The sequence below is a fragment of the Coregonus clupeaformis genome, chromosome 17, assembly GCF_020615455.1.
Source record: "Coregonus clupeaformis isolate EN_2021a chromosome 17, ASM2061545v1, whole genome shotgun sequence".
Taxonomy (NCBI): domain Eukaryota; kingdom Metazoa; phylum Chordata; class Actinopteri; order Salmoniformes; family Salmonidae; genus Coregonus; species Coregonus clupeaformis.
In genome coordinates, this window is record NC_059208.1 from 50,759,210 (window position 1) to 50,778,910 (window position 19,701).

General features: G+C 42.5%; 1 protein-coding gene across 3 annotated transcripts in view; it reads right to left on the reverse strand.

The window, feature by feature from the left end:
• LOC121586676 (collagen alpha-1(XVI) chain) overlaps positions 1–19,701 on the reverse strand; it is a 120,314-nt gene that overhangs the window by 87,540 nt on the left and 13,073 nt on the right. For all 3 annotated transcript variants that reach the window (XM_041903591.2, XM_041903590.2, XM_041903592.2), the window contains exons 3-4: positions 7,722–7,790; positions 7,414–7,531 (exon numbers count right to left, since the gene is read on the reverse strand). In XM_041903591.2, the coding sequence (XP_041759525.2) occupies positions 7,414–7,531; positions 7,722–7,790 (187 nt within the window). The remainder of the gene's footprint in view (positions 1–7,413; positions 7,532–7,721; positions 7,791–19,701) is intronic.

Sequence of the window (19,701 nt, forward strand, 5' to 3'; positions counted from 1 at the left end):
CTCTGGTTCACTTTCGCTTGTAAATGTCCACATTCGTTAGCTAGTTTTTTACTTCTGACTTCATGTAAGAATAAGGAGACGGGACACCATAGCTTTAAAAACTTGTTTAGTAAGATAAAACCAGATATAGTTACAGAGCATTATGGGTACTGTAGTACAGTGGTTCTCAACTGGTATTGCCTCGGGACCCAAATTGAACCAGGTTGTCTCAGACGCGACCCAAAACAATCGTCAAAATACAATCTGGAAAACTATTTGTAATGCTATATTGATAGTAATGTAGCAATGATATCACAAGGGAACAACATTCCCACCTCTTTCATTGTCAATAATTAAATGTTGCCCATATTCTTGATGAAGAATGTTAATAAACTCACTGGCTTGAGAACACAAAATCAACCAAGATAGTGCTGCTAATAGCTCTATATTGAAAATACTGTGATTGAAGAGATACAATTATAAAAAATGTAAGTTCACTATCATTTCTACACACTTTCTACCGAGTTTAAGTCGTTTAAGTTCAGACTGGAGTATTTTTTCATGAATATAAAATAAACTAAAATGTTCCTCATCTCCCTGTCTCTCCCTGTCTCTCATCTTATTCCTCATCTCCCTGTCTCTCATCTAATTCCTCATCTCCCTGTCTCTCATCTAATTCCTCATCTCCCTGTCTCTCCCTGTCTCTCACCTAATTCCTCATCTCCCTATCTCTCATCTAATTCCTCATCTCCCTATCTCTCATCTAATTCCTCATCTCCCTGTCTCTCCCTGTCTCTCATCTAATTCCTCATCTCCCTGTCTCTCATCTAATTCCTCATCTCCCTGTCTCTCATCTAATTCCTCATCTCCCTATCTCTCATCTAATTCCTCATCTCCCTGTCTCATCTAATTCCTCATCTCCCTGTCTCATCTAATTCCTCATCTCCCTGTCTCTCATCTAATTCATTGATCTCCCTGTCTCTCATCTAATTCATCATCTCCCTGTCTCTCATCTAATTCCTCATCTCCCTGTCTCTCATCTAATTCCTCATCTCCCTGTCTCTCATCTAATTCCTCATATCCCTGTCTCTCATCTAATTCCTCATCTCCCTGTCTCTCATCTAATTCCTCATCTCCCTATCTCTCATCTAATTCCTAATCTCCCTATCTCTCATCTAATTCCTCATCTCCCTTTCTCTCATCTAATTCCTCATCTCCCTGTCTCTCCCTGTCTCTCATCTAATTCCTCATCTCCCTATCTCTCATCTAATTCCTCATATCCCTGTCTCTCATCTAATTCCTCATCTCCCTATCTCTCATCTAATTCCTCATCTCCCTGTCTCTCATCTAATTCCTCATCTCCCTTTCTCTCATCTAATTCCTCATCTCCCTGTCTCTCCCTGTCGCTCATCTAATTCCTCATCTCCCTATCTCTCATCTAATTCCTCATATCCCTGTCTCTCATCTAATTCCTCATCTCCCTGTCTCTCATCTAATTCCTCATCTCCCTATCTCTCATCTAATTCCTCATCTCCCTGTCTCTCATCTAATTCCTCATCTCCCTGTCTCTCATCTAATTCCTCATCTCCCTGTCTCTCCCTGTCTCTCATCTAATTCCTCATCTCATTATCTCTCATCTAATTCCTCATCTCCCTGTCTCTCCCTGTCTCTCCCAATGCAGAAATACACACACACACACACACACACACTAACTGCGATTGACAGAGTATAATATAGGCTACCATATTTAAATATAGGCACACACTGCAAGAATGCACACATACATGCACGCACGCACAAAGACACGCACGGACGCACACATGCATGCACGCAACACACACACACACACACACACACACACACACACACACACACACACACACACACACACACACACACACACAGTTGTGGTTTTGTTGGCAGCTAGTTTCTCTCTCTGAGAGAACAGGGCTGACAGTGATTTATAACATAGAGGGGATCCAAGGGAAATAACAGAAGAACTGCATACCTTACAAAGAGGGAGAGAGAAGTAAAGAGAGATGGAGGGGAGAAAGGAGATATAAGTTGGACAAAGTATGAGTAATTTGCCTATAGAGAAAAGCAGTAATAGAGCATATATGAGAATGGGATGACAGAAAAAGAACATGGAAAGAATGAGAAAGAATGGGGTGAAAAGAGAGAGAAATAAAGCTATAGAAAGAAGGATGAAGTGGAACAACACAGAGTTGGTGAATGTGTAACGGGGTCGGAGGTTGCAACAGAATCATTCTAAACGTGAACAGCTGTGTTTCACTCCCTCTCACCCTTGACCTGACGTTTTACTAGTTTACACACATATTTGTGCACACACAGACAGAAACACATGAATCCTAACTGTAAGTCACTCTGGATAAGAGCGTCTGCTAAATGACTAAAATGTAAAAATGTAAATCAGTGGGAGGGGGCATACATATTCAGACCTTCACCCATTTAGAAAGGAAGCTGCTGTTCTTCTCATCAAATATTGAGGGAGGATATGAGAGAGAGAGAGAGCGAGAGAGAATAGAGAGAGAAAGAGAGGGGAAAGAGATAGAGAGCGAAGAGAGAGAGAAGAGAGAGAAGAGCGAGAGAGAAAGAAGAGAGAAGAGAGATGAGAGAGAGAGAGTTTCACATTTCAGATCAGAAAAGCACTGGGGTCTGTGGAAAACACGCTGTGTTTTCAGTAAGGAAGTGTTTATCTGCGGAGTGGAGTGTGTGTATCTGCCAGGGAGATCGCTCAAGATTGACTTCAGAATTTGACGTCTATCCTTGTCTTGAGGACACTGGGAAATGACTTCAAAACCTGCCACTAGGGGCAACAGTGAGCGCTATTACCATCAAGTAGTTTCAAGTATCCCATTGCAATCTAAATCTAGACTGAAGAAGTCAAACGGCATCTTCTTTATTCCACTCTCACGGAACTGAATCAATCTACCATTTTTCATTACGGTTTTCATTGAAATCTCAAGTACACTTTCTCCTACACAGCCAGACAAGTAGCATTATATACCTGTCACTCATGAAGACTGGTAGATTAGCTAAGTGGATTAGCTTCATTTTCAATAGGTCGTTATCAATAAAATGTCACAATAAGGTGCAGAGCGTTCGATTTTGACTGCTGGGGGGCAAGGAGATTGCCAGCTCCGCTAAAACCCATGGACAACTGCGTGCCTTTTTTTATGGGATAGTTAAATTAATGTTAACTATTTGGTTGTATATCATCACCTCTTGAAGAGCATAGTCAGAACTACAAATTTCCATTTATTCCATGCAAAACAATTGCACATATTTACATTATCTCTATCATCAGAGTTATAAATCAAGTAACTGCATGCTTTCCATGATCAGTAAACATCAATTGATCATGTAATTTCAGATACGTGAGGGTAGCCTCACTATATCTCTCAATATTGGCCACCATTCAGATACGTGAGGGTAGCCCATTCTTATTATAGCTCAGTGGGGTAGCCTCACGATATCTCTCAATATTGGCTACCATTCAGGGCGGCAGGTAGCTTAGTGGTTAAGAGCGTTGTGCCAGTAACTGAAAGGTCGCTGGTTCTAAACCCCGAGCTGACTAGGTGAAAAATCTGTCGATGTGCCCTTGAGCAAGGCACTTAACCCTAATTGCTCCTGTAAGTCGCTCTGGATAAGAGCGTCTGCTAAATGACGTAAATGTAATTCAGATACGCGAGGGTAGCCCATTCTTATTATAGCTCATGGGGTAGCTTCACAATATCTCTCAATATTGTCCACCATTCAGATACGTGAGAGTAGCTCATGGGGTAGCCTCACGATATCTCTCAATATTGGCCACCATTCAGATACGTGAGGGTAGCTCATGGGGTAGCCTCACGATATCTCTCATTATTGGCAGCAGAAGGGCGCATTCGCCGATATACTGTTAGCTGATGATGTTTACTTTGCAAGCTACTGGTAGAAACGTTGTACAGTTGGCTAAACATAGTGGTAAGTAGACCTAATGTACTTTTTTCTTCAACCAGCCTACCTAGTGAAGTTGGCTAACATGATCCCCTTTCAACATTGTTTTTAAGAGTGTTTAATTACGATTGCTGCTGATAGACATGATAGGCTACATTGATTGATGGACCACGTCAAATTGGCTAGCTAGCTAATAACAGATCACGTCAATATTGCTAGTTAACAAGCTAACTTTCAGGGGATAAACTAGATGGCTTTATCCAAATAGTGTTTGATTTGCTTGACATCTATAACGGTGATGACAGATGTCGACTGACAACTTTACCAGGACGAGGACTTGCTGATGTCAAGCTCTTTCCAAAAGCCTAACATGACACATGTTTGCTTAGTTAGCTACCCTCACTTATCTGAAATTACATGATCTATTGATGTTCACTGATCATGAAAAGCATGCGGTTAATTGCTGTATAACTCGGATGATAGAGCTAAATGTAGAATAATCAGAAATGTGTAGTTCTGACTATGCTCTTCAAGAGGTGATGATATTAAAACCAAATAGTTAGCTATAACATTTATTTAACAATCCCTTGAAAACGGCACATAGTTGTCAATGGTTCTAGTAGAGCTGGGGGTGTCCTTGCCTCCCAGCAGCCAAATGGAATGCTCTGCATCCTATTGTGACCTTTTATTGAAAACAACCTATTATACTTCTATTATGCTCCTTTCAAACTCTTAATAGGAATTATGTCATGACGTTTTAGTAGATGGACGAACAGTGTTGGAGTGGTGCCAGTCTGCGCTACACAGAGACAGAGACAGACACACACACACACACACACACATACACACACACACACACACACATACACACAGCTATCTTTACAGCAGAACATATAGTCATCTCAGGGTTTGTTTCTTGTGGAATCACCTGTCATCTTGACATGAACTGATAACCCCTGTTCACTCGTTCATACACTTGTTTATTTATTTGTTCCCTTTCTCCACCCCCCCGTGACAGAGCCACGTCTACAGTGTTTTAAATCAGAGGAGAGCCATCTGCTGACAGACTCTTATCCTTCACTTTACTTCTTTCAGCCAGGGAGGGGAGGGGAGGGGAGGGGAGGGAGGGAGGGGAGGGGAGGGAGAGAAGAAACAATAAAGAGAAAGAGAAGAAAAGCAAGCAGATGTTTTCTTATGTATCTGTTTATTTACGTCTCTAGGAGAGGGAGAGAAGAGTGGGAAAGAATGAGAGAGAGAGAAGCGAGAGAGACAGTTAGAGAGAGATAGAGAGAGTGAGAGAGAGAGAGAGCGAGAGAGAGAGAGAGAGAGAGAGAGAGAGAGAGAGAGAGAGAGAGAGAGAGAGAGAGAGAGAGAGAGAGAGAGAGAGAGAGAGAGAGAGAGAGAGAGAGAGAGAGAGAGAGAAGTGAGAGAGAGAGAGAGAGCGAGAGAAAAACACTCAAGTGTTGTCTGAAGAAAGAGTCTGTCTAGCTAAGATAACTTTCCATCTCTCAACCAACAGTAATATGACTCCTACACAGCAAATAGGCCAGTGTTACATAGTGTTGATTTTTCAGTGTAACATTTCTAGTGTTGTTCAGGTGTTAAATTAACTCTGTAAGAGTTAAATTAACACTCATTGGTGTAAAATAACCACAGTGTTGGTGTTAATAACCAGTGTTTAACCAAAACCACACCAATCATTATCATATTTCCCAGCATGCTCTATTGCAGGTGCATTATTTTAATTGTTTGTTTCAATATGTATTTTTATCTATGTACACTGATTAATTAATGTTATGCTACTCAAATATACATAACATATTTTTTTCAAAATCTGTTACTTGGACTTATTGCACCCGTTACTGAAATGGTTGTTCCAGTTTAGATGCTTTAGGTAGTCTCATATCTTAGTCTTCCCAACCCGGCAGTCATTCTGAATGCAGGTTGCAGGTGAATAGAAATTCTAAATGTTGGATATTCAACATGTTGGAAGCCAGCATAAAGTGACATACAGGCCTGAAATTGCCTGTAAACCATGAGTTTCAGGCCACTGTTTTAGTGTAAAACTAGGCCTTATGAAATACGTGCTGTATTGTGTTAAATAATTGAATTTGACTGATTACATATTTGCTTAGGATCTCACCTGGTTAAGGCCACAGGACTGAGAATGAATGAATGCAACAACCATGTCTCTCACTAACAAATACAGTCATGGGTGGTAACTCTACAATTCACTTGAAAGGCAAGGCACTCTGGGAAATATGCAAATAAGGCTTTACACTAAGCAGTGTGTTAATTTAACACAGAAAAGTCTGGACCCGTATTGGCACTGGACCTGTGTTAAATTTAACACTGTGTTGATTTAACACTGGAGAATTTGCTGTATCCCATAAGATTAGTGACACCCGGAATGATTGTATTTTGATCCACAATACAACATAATCAACGCAAAAAAAGAGAAAGAAAATGGACAGACTCTCTCTTCTCTTCATCGTATTGGTATCATGCCATAAAAAACAGCCTGAGGATTCTTTTCTTGGCTTTCAAAGCTGTTGATTCCTGACCTGCTAATTTCTGTTTGTCATATTTCCAGAGCGACTCGAGACGCTGTGACACACAATATATGTGACAATATTATCTGGCACCTTAAGTACACAACGTCTGCTCTAAAACGATTTATAGGGGGAGATATATTGAGTTATCAAGCCAGAAATCCCATAAAAGTACTGCAGAGTGATATACACTTGGCAGCTCCTGGGGCACTTTTATCGTTTATCAGACAGGAGAAGGAAAGAGAGGGAACGAGAAAGAGAGGGAACATTCACCAGACTGAACAACAACAACTCTGAACCACCAGAGAAAGGATGTTTAAAAAGACTGTGTGACACAGTGGTCTCTATCAGGTCCTCTACATAGTCTTACAATGGTGAAACCCCCCCGGATAAAAAGTTTATACCCCGGCCATATTATTAGAACTAACTTAAATATGATTAAGGTACATGGTATTAAATGTAACACATGATGTTAAAATGGCTGTCAATTTTATATGTGGTTGCAACAGGAAAACCAAGCCACGTATTGTTATTGTTAATGTGACTGTAACAGCTTTGTGTTACCACTGGAGGAAATGATGTGATATTCTGGTCATCTGCTAAAACAATCAGAAAGTAGGCAGCTCTATGGGTGTAGGGTGTAGGGTCAGCTTTGCAAGGTTAGGATTGGGGGAGGGGAAGCTGAACTGACATACCCACCTCCATTCACCAACACACTAAGTGGTAGAGAGCGAGAGAGAGAGCGAGAGAGAGAGAGAGAGAGAGAGAGAGAGAGAGAGAGAGAGAGAGAGAGAGAGAGAGAGATATCTATTAGTGATCGTGGACCTACTCTGTGGGGCCGATGAGATTGGAAAAGAGAGGGAGGGAGGGAGGGCGAGAGAGAGGGGGAGACAGGGTAGTGAGAGAGAGAGAGGGGACATACTCTGTGGGGTGGATGAGCGCTGTCTTGCCCAGTCGGAGGATGACGGGTCCTCGGGGGTTACGGATCTTCTTGACCATTGCTGTCTTGAGCAGGGAGAAGCGTCGCACCAGATTGAAACCTGCATCACATCCATCACCACATTAATCCTCAAGCCAGGCAGAGTAATCAATCACAGAGAGGAGCCACAGTAGATCAGACAGGATAAACAAGGTGAGTGGTACTAACTGTCTTATTAACTGTGTTTTGTGTGTGTGTGTGTTCGTGTTTGTGTGTGTGTGTTTGTGTGTGTGTGTGTGTGTGTCATTTACCTGTGATGTTGTGTCTGGCCGTCTGAGGGAACTTCCAGTCATCTACCTGTTGGGAGGGGCATCGTACTTCTGGAGAGAGAGAAAGAGAGAGAGGAGAGTAAGAAAGAGGAATGGACAGGACAAAATACATGTTGTGTGAAATGCCATTCAGACAGAGGACACACAGTAACGTCAGACTAAAAGAAATAGACAATGTCCTTTACTATATAAAACACTTCCCCTCCATGTACAGGTCAGCCTCAGGTCATGCTGTGGAGCACACACACATAATCTGTTATTGTATCAACCACAGGAGGTTGGTGGTACCTTAATTGGGGTGGACGGGCTTGTGGTAATGGCTGGAGCGGAATAGGTGGAATGGTATCAAACACATGGTTTCCATGTGTTTGATGGCATTCCATTGACTCCATTCCAGCCATTATTATGAGCCACCCTCCCCTCAGCAGCCTCCACTGGTGTCGACCCGTGTGCGACGGTAAACTAGTGTGTGGCTTTAATCCACTATGGCGGAGGGAAGAGAGAGAGAGAGAGAGAGAGAGAGAGAGAGAGAGAGAGAGAGAGAGAGAGAGAGAGAGAGAGAGAGAGATATAGAGAGAGAGCAAGAGCAAGAGAGAGAGATAATGCATCCAAATAATGCATGCAGAGCAGAATTAGGCCGATACCCACTAATTATCAAAATCCAGAAAAAAGCTGTTAAATTCTACAACCAAGGAAGCGATTCCCAAACCTTCCATAACAAAGCCAACACCTACAGAGAGATTAATCTAGAGAAGAGTCCCCTAAACAAGCTGGTCCTGGGGCTCTGTTCATAATCACATACAGAGCCCCAGGATAGCAACAGCAACACAATTAGACCTAACCAAATCATGAGAAAACAAAAATATAATTACTTGACACATTGCTGCACTTCCTAACCTCCTGCCAAATGTATGACCATATTAGAGACACATATTTCCCTCAGATTACACAGACCCACAAAGAATTTGAAAACAAATCCAATTTTGATAAACTCCCATATCTATTGGGTGAAATACCACAGTGTGCAATTACAGCAGCAAGATTTGTAACCTGTTGAACAAACACCAATTTATGTTTATTTATTTTCCCCTTTTTTACTTTAACTATTTGCACATCATTACAACACTGTATATATGACATTTGAAATGTCTTTATTATTTTGGAACTTGTGTGAGTGTAATATTTACTGTTCACTTTTTATTGTTAATTTCACTTTTGTTTATCCATTTCACTTGCTTTGGCAATGTAAACATATGTTTCCCATGCCAATAAAGCCCCTTGAATCAAATTGAATTGAGAGAGAGAGAGAGAGAGAGAGAGAGAGAGAGAGAGAGAGAGAGAGAGAGAGAGAGAGAGAGAGAGAGAGAGAGAGAGAACAGATATACAGTGGGGAGAACAAGTATTTGATACACTGCCGATTTTGCAGGTTTTCCTACTTACAAAGCATGTAGAGGTCTGTAATTTCTATCATAGGTACACTTCAACTGTGAGAGAAGGAATCTAAAACAAAAATCCAGAAAATCATAATGTATGATTTTTAAGTAATTAATTTGCATTTTATTGCATGACATAAGTATTTGATACATCAGAAAAGCAGAACTTAATATTTGGTACAGAAACCTTTGTTTGCAATTACAGAGATCATACGTTTCCTGTAGGTCTTGACCAGGTTTGCATACACTGCAGCAGGGATTTTGGCCCACTCCTCCATACAGACCTTCTCCAGATCCTTCAGGTTTCGGGGGCTGTCGCTGGGCAATACGGACTTTCAGCTCCCTCCAAAGATTTTCTATTGGGTTCAGGTCTGGAGACTGGCTAGGCCACTCCAGGACCTTGAGATGCTTCTTACGGAGCCACTCCTTAGTTGCCCTGGCTGTGTGTTTCGGGTCGTTGTCATGCTGGAAGACCCAGCCACGACCCATCTTCAATGCTCTTACTGAGGGAAGGAGTTTGTTGGCCAAGATCTCGCGATACATGGCCCCATCCATCCTCCCCTCAATACGGTGCAGTCGTCCTGTCCCCTTTGCAGAAAAGCATCCCCAAAGAATGATGTTTCCACCTCCATGCTTCATGGTTGGGATGGTGTTCTTGGGGTTGTACTCATCCTTCTTCTTCCTCCAAACACGGCGAGTGGAGTTTAGACCAAAAAGCTATATTTTTGTCTCATCAGACCACATGACCTTCTTCCATTCCTCCTCTGGATCGTCCAGATGGTCATTGGCAAACTTCAGACGGGCCTGGACATGCGCTGGCTTGAGCAGGGGGACCTTGCGTGCGCTGCAGGATTTTAATCCATGACTGCGTAGTGTGTTACTAATGGTTTTCTTTGAGACTGTGGTCCCAGCTCTCTTCAGGTCATTGACCAGGTCCTGCCGTGTAGTTCTGGGCTGATCCCTCACCTTCCTCATGATCATTGATGCCCCACGAGGTGAGATCTTGCATGGAGCCCCAGACCGAGGGTGATTGACCGTCATCTTGAACTTCTTCCATTTTCTAATAATTGCGCCAACAGTTGTTGCCTTCTCACCAAGCTGCTTGCCTATTGTCCTGTAGCCCATCCCAGCCTTGTGCAGGTCTACAATTTTATCCCTGATGTCCTTACACAGCTCTCTGGTCTTGGCCATTGTGGAGAGGTTGGAGTCTGTTTTATTGAGTGTGTGGACAGGTGTCTTTTATACAGGTAACGAGTTCAAACAGGTGCAGTTAATACAGGTAATGAGTGGAGAACAGGAGGGCTTCTTAAAGAAAAACTAACAGGTCTGTGAGAGCCGGAATTCTTACTGGTTGGTAGGTGATCAAATACTTATGTCATGCAATAAAATGCAAATTTATTACTTAAAAATCATATAATGTGATTTTCTGGATTTTTTACAGACCTCTACATGCTTTGTAAGTAGGAAAACCTGCAAAACCGGCAGTGTATCAAATATTTTTTCTCCCCACTGTATACTCACTCTATCACCAGAGGTTAAACACACACGTGTCACACACACACACAATTAATGGATACGTCCTCCTCCCCATCAGCAGTTGCCTGTCATATTGTGAATCTGTCATATTGTGAGCCCTCACTACATTGTCCTGGGTACATGTTCAGGCTCAGGTAGGGGTTCAGTAACATAAGAGGTCTCTCTCTGATATCTGGTGGAATAGCTCTCTCTGAAGCTGTGGGTAGGCCAGTGGTGGAAAAAGTACAAAATGTAAAAGTAAAGATACCTTAATAGAAAACGACTCAAGTAAAAGTGAAAGTCACCCAGTAAAATACTACTTGAGTAAAAGTCTAAAAGTATTTGGTTTTAAATATACTTAAGTATCAAAAGTAAATGTAATTGCTAAAATATACTTAAGTATCAAATGTTATCAGGGATGTTATCTTGATAAGTGTGTGAATTAGACAATGTTCCTGTCCTGCTAAGCATTCAAAATGTAACGAGTACTTTTGGGTGTCAGGGTAAATGTATGGAGTAAAAAGTACATCCATTTCTTTAGGAATGTAGTGAAGTAAAAGTAAAAGTAGTCAAAAATATAAATAGTAAAGTAAAGTACAGATACCCCCCAAAACATACTTAAGTAGTACTTTAAAGTATTTTTACTTAAGTACTTTACACCACTAGGTAGGGCTACACACGAGGCCAGTGGCTCTCATAGGTGTGACCCACTTTGTTCCTGGGGTCTGTCCCAAATGGCACCCTATTCCATATAGTCCACTACCTGTACCTGGGCCCCGGTCAAAAGTAGAGGACTATATGAGGAATAGGGTGCCATTTGACATGCAACCCTAGAATGATTCATACCTAATTCTACTAATCAAGGTCTTGATGATGAGATTATTGCTGTGATGGGCTGTTTTCGTAGCTCTCCAGGACCAGGGCTGGTGACCACCACTGTCTCCAGTCCTACCAGTGTGTTAGAACTACGTATAAGACCTAAAGGTTGTACAAGCCTGGAGATTGTCCCATAAATCCACACTGTGACACACACACATACACACACACTGCAGCTAGTAGGACACACGTACAGTATTATTAAGTCCATGACCCTGGTGTGCAGTGCAGATGTTTCTTTTAGTATCTTTGTGGGGACCAAACAATTGATTCCCATTCAAAATCCTATTTTCCCTAACCCCAACCCTTAAATCTAACCATTACCCTTAACCTAACCCCTAACCTTAACCATTACCCTTAACCTAACCCCTAACCTTAACCCTAACCCTAAACCTAACCCCTAAGCTTAAAATAGCCTTTTCATTGTGGGGACCTGCAAAATGTCCACACAATTTCCATTGTTTTACTATCCTTGTGATGACTTCTGGTCCCCACAAGGATAGTAAAACCAAACACACACACACACACGCACACACTGCTCCACTTCAGGGCTGAGACTGTTGGCCAGGTTGTTAAATCGAAACCAATTTAGCGCTGGAGTAAAACAGAGTGACTGGATCCAATTAGATTGGGAAGAGTAACACACAGAGTGCTCTATGTGTGTGTACTGTATGTGTGTGTGTGTTGTCTGTGTGTGTTGTGTGTGTGTGTGTGTGTGTGTGTGTGTGTGTGTGTGTGTGTGTGTGTGTGTGCGTGTGTGTGTGTGTGTGTGTGTGTGTGTGTGTGAGTGAGTGAGTTGCTAGCCTGAGGGTCTAAGTTATATTCACCCAGGAAAGAGAAGCTGACTAAGAGGCTAAATCAAGAGCTTTTAACTTCTATTATTCTACTTGTTCACTCTATTGATCAGTAGGTGGGCCAATTGAAATGAATTAACTCTTGAACCTACTACCATTTATTAGAATTAATTTGTCAACCCAATAGAGCCCCACAGTGGAGGTGTCATAATACCCATAAAACCTTGGGGTCAAACAGGGAAATGTTTCCAATCGTTTTTTTCGCCATTCATTTTTCCCATAGGGAATTTTAGAAACACTGTGTTTCGTGGAAAAATGATTGGAACCATTTCCCTGTTTGATCACTAGGTTTTATGGGTATTATGACTCATACTGTGGTACTCAATAGGGATGAATGAAACCATCAGATTCAGGTTCATCAGGCTCATATTTATTAGGGAACATAGTAGGAAAAAATGCTTTTCAACAGAAAACAAAAATGAACATTTCTTATTGGACAAGATCAGGTCGTCCCACCCTGTTTCAGTCCATTTTCTTCCATTTGGTGCCTAATGAATATGACCCTAACCCTAATCCTAATGAATATGGCCCTGGTACACAGATACAGACCTATATCCAGATGCATTAGGATGAAATACGTACATATAGTATATTTGTATAGTTAACTTACACAAAACAAAGGATAATGGCACATTACAACTGTCAATGCTGACCGTAGAGAGTATCAACGTGAAGTTGGAGTGTAAAGAAGAACGTATAGCAGCAGCTTTCTAATCAGTTTCTCAACACATCAGAAACACCCCACGAGGTAGTCTCTCCTCCCTACCTCCCCCTCTTACCCCCTTAACTCCCATACTCAGCAAGCTCTCTCACAAAGAACCAAAAATTTCCTTTCAAAAAGTTCCCAGAAATACACAGACTTCATCTCTTAACTTGGGCTGTTTGAAGTCGAGAGAAACTTCATTCCCTCCTTAAAAAGTGCTTTCTTCACAGCATATCCCCTCACTCTAAGCCCCTATCCTACCCGCTCCTACCTCCTTTTGACTTTTATTCAGGCACTTAGAGGCAGAATTAAGATGAAGACCTGTCAGAATAAAAACAATGTCAAGACCGGAAGGAGGGCAAGGTGGGTTACTGACAGGGTGATGAGAAAGAAGGGAGGAGAGGGGAGGAAAAGAGGGAGGGGAGAGAAAGGGAGAAGGGGAAGAAGGAGGAAGGATAGGGGGATGATGAATGGGAAGAGAGGGGAGGTAAAGAGGGAGGGAGAGAGAGAGAGGAGGAGAAGGGAGGATGATAGGAGAGAGAGGAAGAAGAGAGGGAGGGGGGAGGAGAGGGAGGAGAAGGGAGGAAGAGAGGGAGGAGATAGTAGGAAGAGAGGGAGGAGAAAGTAGGAAGAGAGGGAGGAGAAAGTAGGAAGAGAGGGAGAACAGGTTAGGAAAAGGAGGAATAGAGAGGTGGAGAAAGAGTTATCGCTCGAGGACATTCTGCCATCTTTGTATATCCTTATCATCCGAAGCTTTCAACACCACTGAAAAATAGTATCTACCTGACACTGTACCATACAATGAAGAGATCAAAACGTCCTTCACCCCCGAAGACAGGCTTTCTCCTAGAGAACTTATCAAATCTAGCAATATACCTATTTTGCTTTCAACTTGCTTTCACCTATCCAATTGTGTTGGATAGGTTAAGTGATAACTCCAAGGCACTCAAACCAGATCCCTGTCACGACTTCCGCCGAGGCTGCCTCCCCTCCTTGTTCGGGCAGGTTTCGGCGTTCGGCGTCACCAGCTTACTAGCTACTGCCGATCCATTTATCATCACTCCATTTGTCTTGTCTTCAATCACACACACCTGGTCCTTATTCCCTCATTAGTCATGGTATAAGTGTTCCCTCTGCTTCCTTGTCTGTGTGTGTGATTGTTTATTGTGGAGGTTAGTGAAGCTCGGTGGAGCTCGTGTATTGTGTATCGACGGGAGTATTTTCCCGTGTGCCTTGTATTTTCCAGCGCGCCTGTTTTGTGCCCTGGAGTGTCTTTGACGCATTTCTGCGTAAACCTGTATTTTGCGGATTAAAGCCTGTTATTCTGTGATTTACCCCTCCTGCGCCTGACTCCTTCAACACCTCATCACAATCCCTATATGAGTTCAGACACTCCCGAGTGGCGCAGTGGTCTAAGGCACTGCATCGCAGTGCTAGCTGTGCCACTAGAGATCCTGGTTTGAATCCAGGCTCTGTCGTAGCCGGCCGCGACCGGGAGACCCATGGGGTGGCGCACAATTGGCCCAGCGTCGTCCAGGGTAGGGGAGGGAATGGCCGGCAGGGATGTAGCTCAGTTGGTAGAGCATGGCGTTTGCAACGCCAGGGTTGTGTGTTCGATTCCCACGGGGGGCCGGTATGAAAAATAAAAAATAATGTATGCACTAACTGTAAGTCGCTCTGGATAAGAGCGTCTGCTAAATGACTAAAATGTAAATGTAACTATCTGTGAAGAGAAACAGTATCTGGATTACTTGAAACCAGCAGTGAGATTCCAGTCCTTAAATACTGTATAGGAGGGAGAGGAGTAGGGTTGCAAAAATGTTGCCAAATTTTCCAGAAATCCCAGTTTTCCCGGAATCAGATGTGAATAAGCAGAACATCCGGAATCCTCCAACCAGGGTTTCTGGAAAGCCTTGGCATGTTTGGAAAAGTTATCAGAATGTTGCAGGCAACGAAAGGACCATGTGACACACCCCATACTGTTAGAACTCTAGATCCTCCAACTGTTCCAAATATCAAGAACCCTGTCCGTCACTATGTCTATCTCAGTCTGCACTGCAGCAGTCATTGTTGTGGCTGTGCTCCATTGAAGCAGGCTGTGTATGTTGCTGTTTCTGTTCCCTGTTCCCTAGAGCTTGGCAGCATGGTTTTATTAGGGACGGGGTCGGAAGGGGGCTCGGAGCAGCGGGGAGAAGGAGGAATAAGGAGAAGAGGAGTATGGAAATTCTCTGCTTTATAATGTGGCATGCCACTGTAATTGGACTGGGCTTTAGATCAGTGTGTTGTTACACATACAGTACCAGTCAAAGGTTTGGACACACCTACTCATTCAAGGGTTGTTCTTTATTTGTACTATTTTCTACATTGTAGAATAATAGTGAAGATATCAAAACTATGAAATAACACATATGGAATCATGTAGTAACCAAAAAAGTGTTACAGAAATCAAAATATATTTTTTATTTGAGATTCTTCAAAGTAGACACCCTTTGCCTTGATGACAGCATTGCACACTCTTGGCATTCTCTCAACCAGCTTAATGCGTTTGAGCCAATCAGTTGTGTTGTGACAAGGTAGGGGTGGTATACAGAAGATAACCCTATTTGGTAAAAGACCAAGTCCATATTATGGCAAGAACAGCTCAAATAAGCAAAGAGAAATGACAGTCTATCATTACTTTCAGACATGAAGGTCAGTCAATAAGGAACATTTCAAGAACTTTGAAAGTTTCTTCAAGTGCAGTCGCAAAAACCATCAAGCGCTATGATGAAACTGGCTCTCATGAGGACCACCACAGGAAAGGAAGACCCAGAGTTACCTCTGCTGCAGAGGATAAGTTCATTAGAGTTAACTGCACCTCAGATTGCAGCCCAAATAAATGCTTCACAGAGTTCAAGTAACAGACACATCTCAACATCAACTGTTAAGAGGAGACTGCGTGAATCAGGCCTTCAGGGTCGAATTGCTGCAAAGAAACCACTACTAAAGGACACCAATAATAAGAAGAGACTTGCTTGGGCCAAGAAACACAAGCAATGGACATTAGACCGGTGGAAATCTGTCCTTTGGTCTGATGAGTCCAAATGTGATATTTTTGGTTCCAACCGCTGTGTCTTTGTGAGACGCAGAGTAGGTGAACGGATGATCTCCGCATGTGTTGTTCCCACCGTGAAGCATGGAGGAGGAGGTGTGATGGTGTGGCGGTGCTTTGCTGGTGACACTGATTTATTTAGAATTCAAGGCACACTTAACCAGCATGGCTACCACAGCATTCTGCAGCGATGCGTCATCCCATCTGGTGTGCGCTTAGTGGGACTATCATTTGTTTTTCAACAGGACAATGACCCAGATCACACCTCCAGGCTGTGTAAGGGCTATTTGACCAAGGAGAGTGATGGAGTGCTGCATCAGATGACCTGGCCTCCACAATCACGCGACCTCAACCCAATTGAGATGGTTTGGGATGAGTTGGACCGCAGAGTGAAGGGAAAGCAGCCAACAAGTGCTCAGCTTATGTGGGAACTCCTTCAAGACTGTTGGAAAAACATTCCTCATGAAGCTGGTTGAGAGAATGCCAAGAGTGTGCAAAGCTGTCATCAAGGCAAAGGGTGGCTACTTTGAAGAATCTAAAATATAAAATATTTTTTGATTTGTTTAACAATTCTTTGGGTACTACATGATTCCATATGTGTTATTTCATAGTTTTTATGTATTCACTGTTATTCTACAATGTAGAAAATAGTAAAAGTAAAGAAAAACTTGAATGAGTAGGTGTGTCCATACTTTCACTGGTACTGTATACACATAAACACACACACACACGCACATGCACATGCACACGCACACACACACACCCCTCATTCTTGGTAAGGGGATCAGTGGGATCAAGGAGAAGGTTGGTTCTGCCAGTAGCACTGCTGGAACCACTTAAGAGAGTGCATTGTGGGTGGAGAGGGGCACGCTGGGTAATGTAGTCAATGATGTGATAGGAAGACAATTAGATATAGTACAAGGGCTAGGGCGAAGGAGAAAGAGGAAGAGAGAGATGAGAAAGAGAGAGAGGAGAGAAAATGAAAAGGGGGAGGAAAGAGAGAGTGAGAAGAGAGGAGGAGGAAGAAGAAAAGAGGGACATTGACAGACAGAGGAAGACAGAGTGAGAAGGGAAGGAGAGGAAGAAAAGAGGGACATTGACAGACAGAGGAAGACCGAGTGAGAAGAGAGGAGGAGGAAGAAGAAAAGAGGGACATTGAAAGACAGAGGAAGACAGAGTGAGAAGGGGAGGAGAGGCAATACAGAAATACACTACGGAAAAAGAAGGAACAGCATGTCAGAAATCAGCTCAATGTAATTGAAGAATCCATAGACTCTAACCACTTCTGGGAAAATTGGAAAACACTAAACAAACAACAACACGAAGAGCTATCTATCCAAAACGGAGATGTATGGGTAAACCACTTCTCCAATCTTTTTGGCCCTATAACAGAGAACAAACAGCAAAAAAATATACATGATCAAATGCAAATCTTAGAATCAACTATTAAAGACTACCAGAACCCACTGGATTCTCCAATTACATTGAATGAACTACAGGATAAAATACAAACCCTCCAACCCAAAAAGTCCTGTGGTGTTGATGGTATCCTCAATGAAATGATAAAATATACAGACCACAAATTTCAATTAGCTATACTTAAACTTTTTAACATCATCCTTAGCTCTGGCATCTTCCCCAACATCTGGAACCAAGGACTGATCACCCCAATCCACAAAAGTGGAGACAAATTTGACCCCAATAACTACCGTGGGATATGCGTCAACAGCAACCTTGGGAAAATCCTCTGCATTATCATTAACAGCAGACTAGTTCATTTCCTCAGTGAAAACAATGTACTGAGCAAATGTCAAATTGGCTTTTTACCAAATTACCGTACGACAGACCACGTATTCACCCTGCACACCCTAATTGACAAACAAACAAACCAAAACAAAGGCAAAGTCTTCTCATGCTTTGTTGAGTTCAAAAAAGCTTTTGACTCAATTTGGCATGAGGGTCTGCTATACAAATTGATGGAAAGTGGGGTTGGGGGAAAAACATACGACATTATAAAATCCATGTACACAAACAACAAGTGTGCGGTTAAAATTGGCAAAAAACACACACATTTCTTTCCACAGGGCCGTGGGGTGAGACAGGGATGCAGTTTAAGCCCCACCCTCTTCAACATATATATCAACGAATTGGCGAGGGCACTAGAACAGTCTGCAGCACCCGGCCTCACCCTACTAGAATCTGAAGTCAAATGTCTTCTGTTTGCTGACGATCTGGTGCTTCTGTCACCAACCAAGGAGGGCCTACAGCAGCACCTAGATCTTCTGCACAGATTCTGTCAGACCTGGGCCCTGACAGTAAATCTCAGTAAGACAAAAATAATGGTGTTCCAAAAAAGGTCCAGTTGCCAGGACCACAAATACAAATTCCATCTAGACACCGTTGCCCTAGAGCACACAAAAAACTATACATACCTCGGCCTAAACATCAGCGCCACAGGTAACTTCCACAAAGCTGTGAACGATCTGAGAGACAAGGCAAGAAGGGCCTTCTATGCCATCAAAAGGAACATAAAATTTGACATACCAATTAGGATCTGGCTAAAAATACTTGAATCAGTTATAGAACCCATTGCCCTTTATGGTTCTGAGGTCTGGGGTCCGCTCACCAACCAAGAATTCACAAAATGGGACAAACACCAAATTGAGACTCTGCATGCAGAATTCTGCAAAAACATCCTCCTTGTACAACGTAAAACACCAAATAATGCATGCAGAGCAGAATTAGGCCAATACCCGCTAATTATCAAAATCCAGAAAAGAGCCGTTAAATTCTATAACCACTTAAAAGGAAGCGATTCCCAAACCTTCCATAACAAAGCCATCACCTACAGAGAGATGAACTTGGAGAAGAGTCCCCTAAGTAAGCTTGTCCTGGGGCTCTGTTCACAAACACAAACAGACCCCACACAGCCCCAGGACAACAACAACAACAACACAACTAGACCCAACCAAATCATGAGAAAACAAAAAGAGAATTACTTGACACATTGGAAAGAACAAACAAAAAAACAGAGCAAACTAGAATGCTATTTGGCCCTAAACAGAGAGTACACAGTGGCAGAATACTTGACCACTGTGACTGACCCAAACTTAAGGAAAGCTTTGACTATGTACAGACTCAGTGAGCATAGCCTTGCTATTGAGAAAGGCCGCCGTAGGCAGACCTGGCTCTCAAGAGAAGACAGGCTATGTGCACACTGCCCACAAAATGAGGTGGAAACTGAGCTGCACTTCCTAACCTCCTGCCAAATGTATGACCATATTAGAGACACATATTTCCCTCAGATTACAGCGATCCACAAAGAATTCGAAAACAAACCCAATTTTGATAAACTCCCCTTATCTACTGGGTGAAAAACCACAGTGTGCCATCACAGCTGCAATATTTGTGACCTGTTGCCACAAGAAAAGGGCAACCAGTGAAGAACAAACACCATTGTAAATACAACCCATATTTATGTTTATTTATT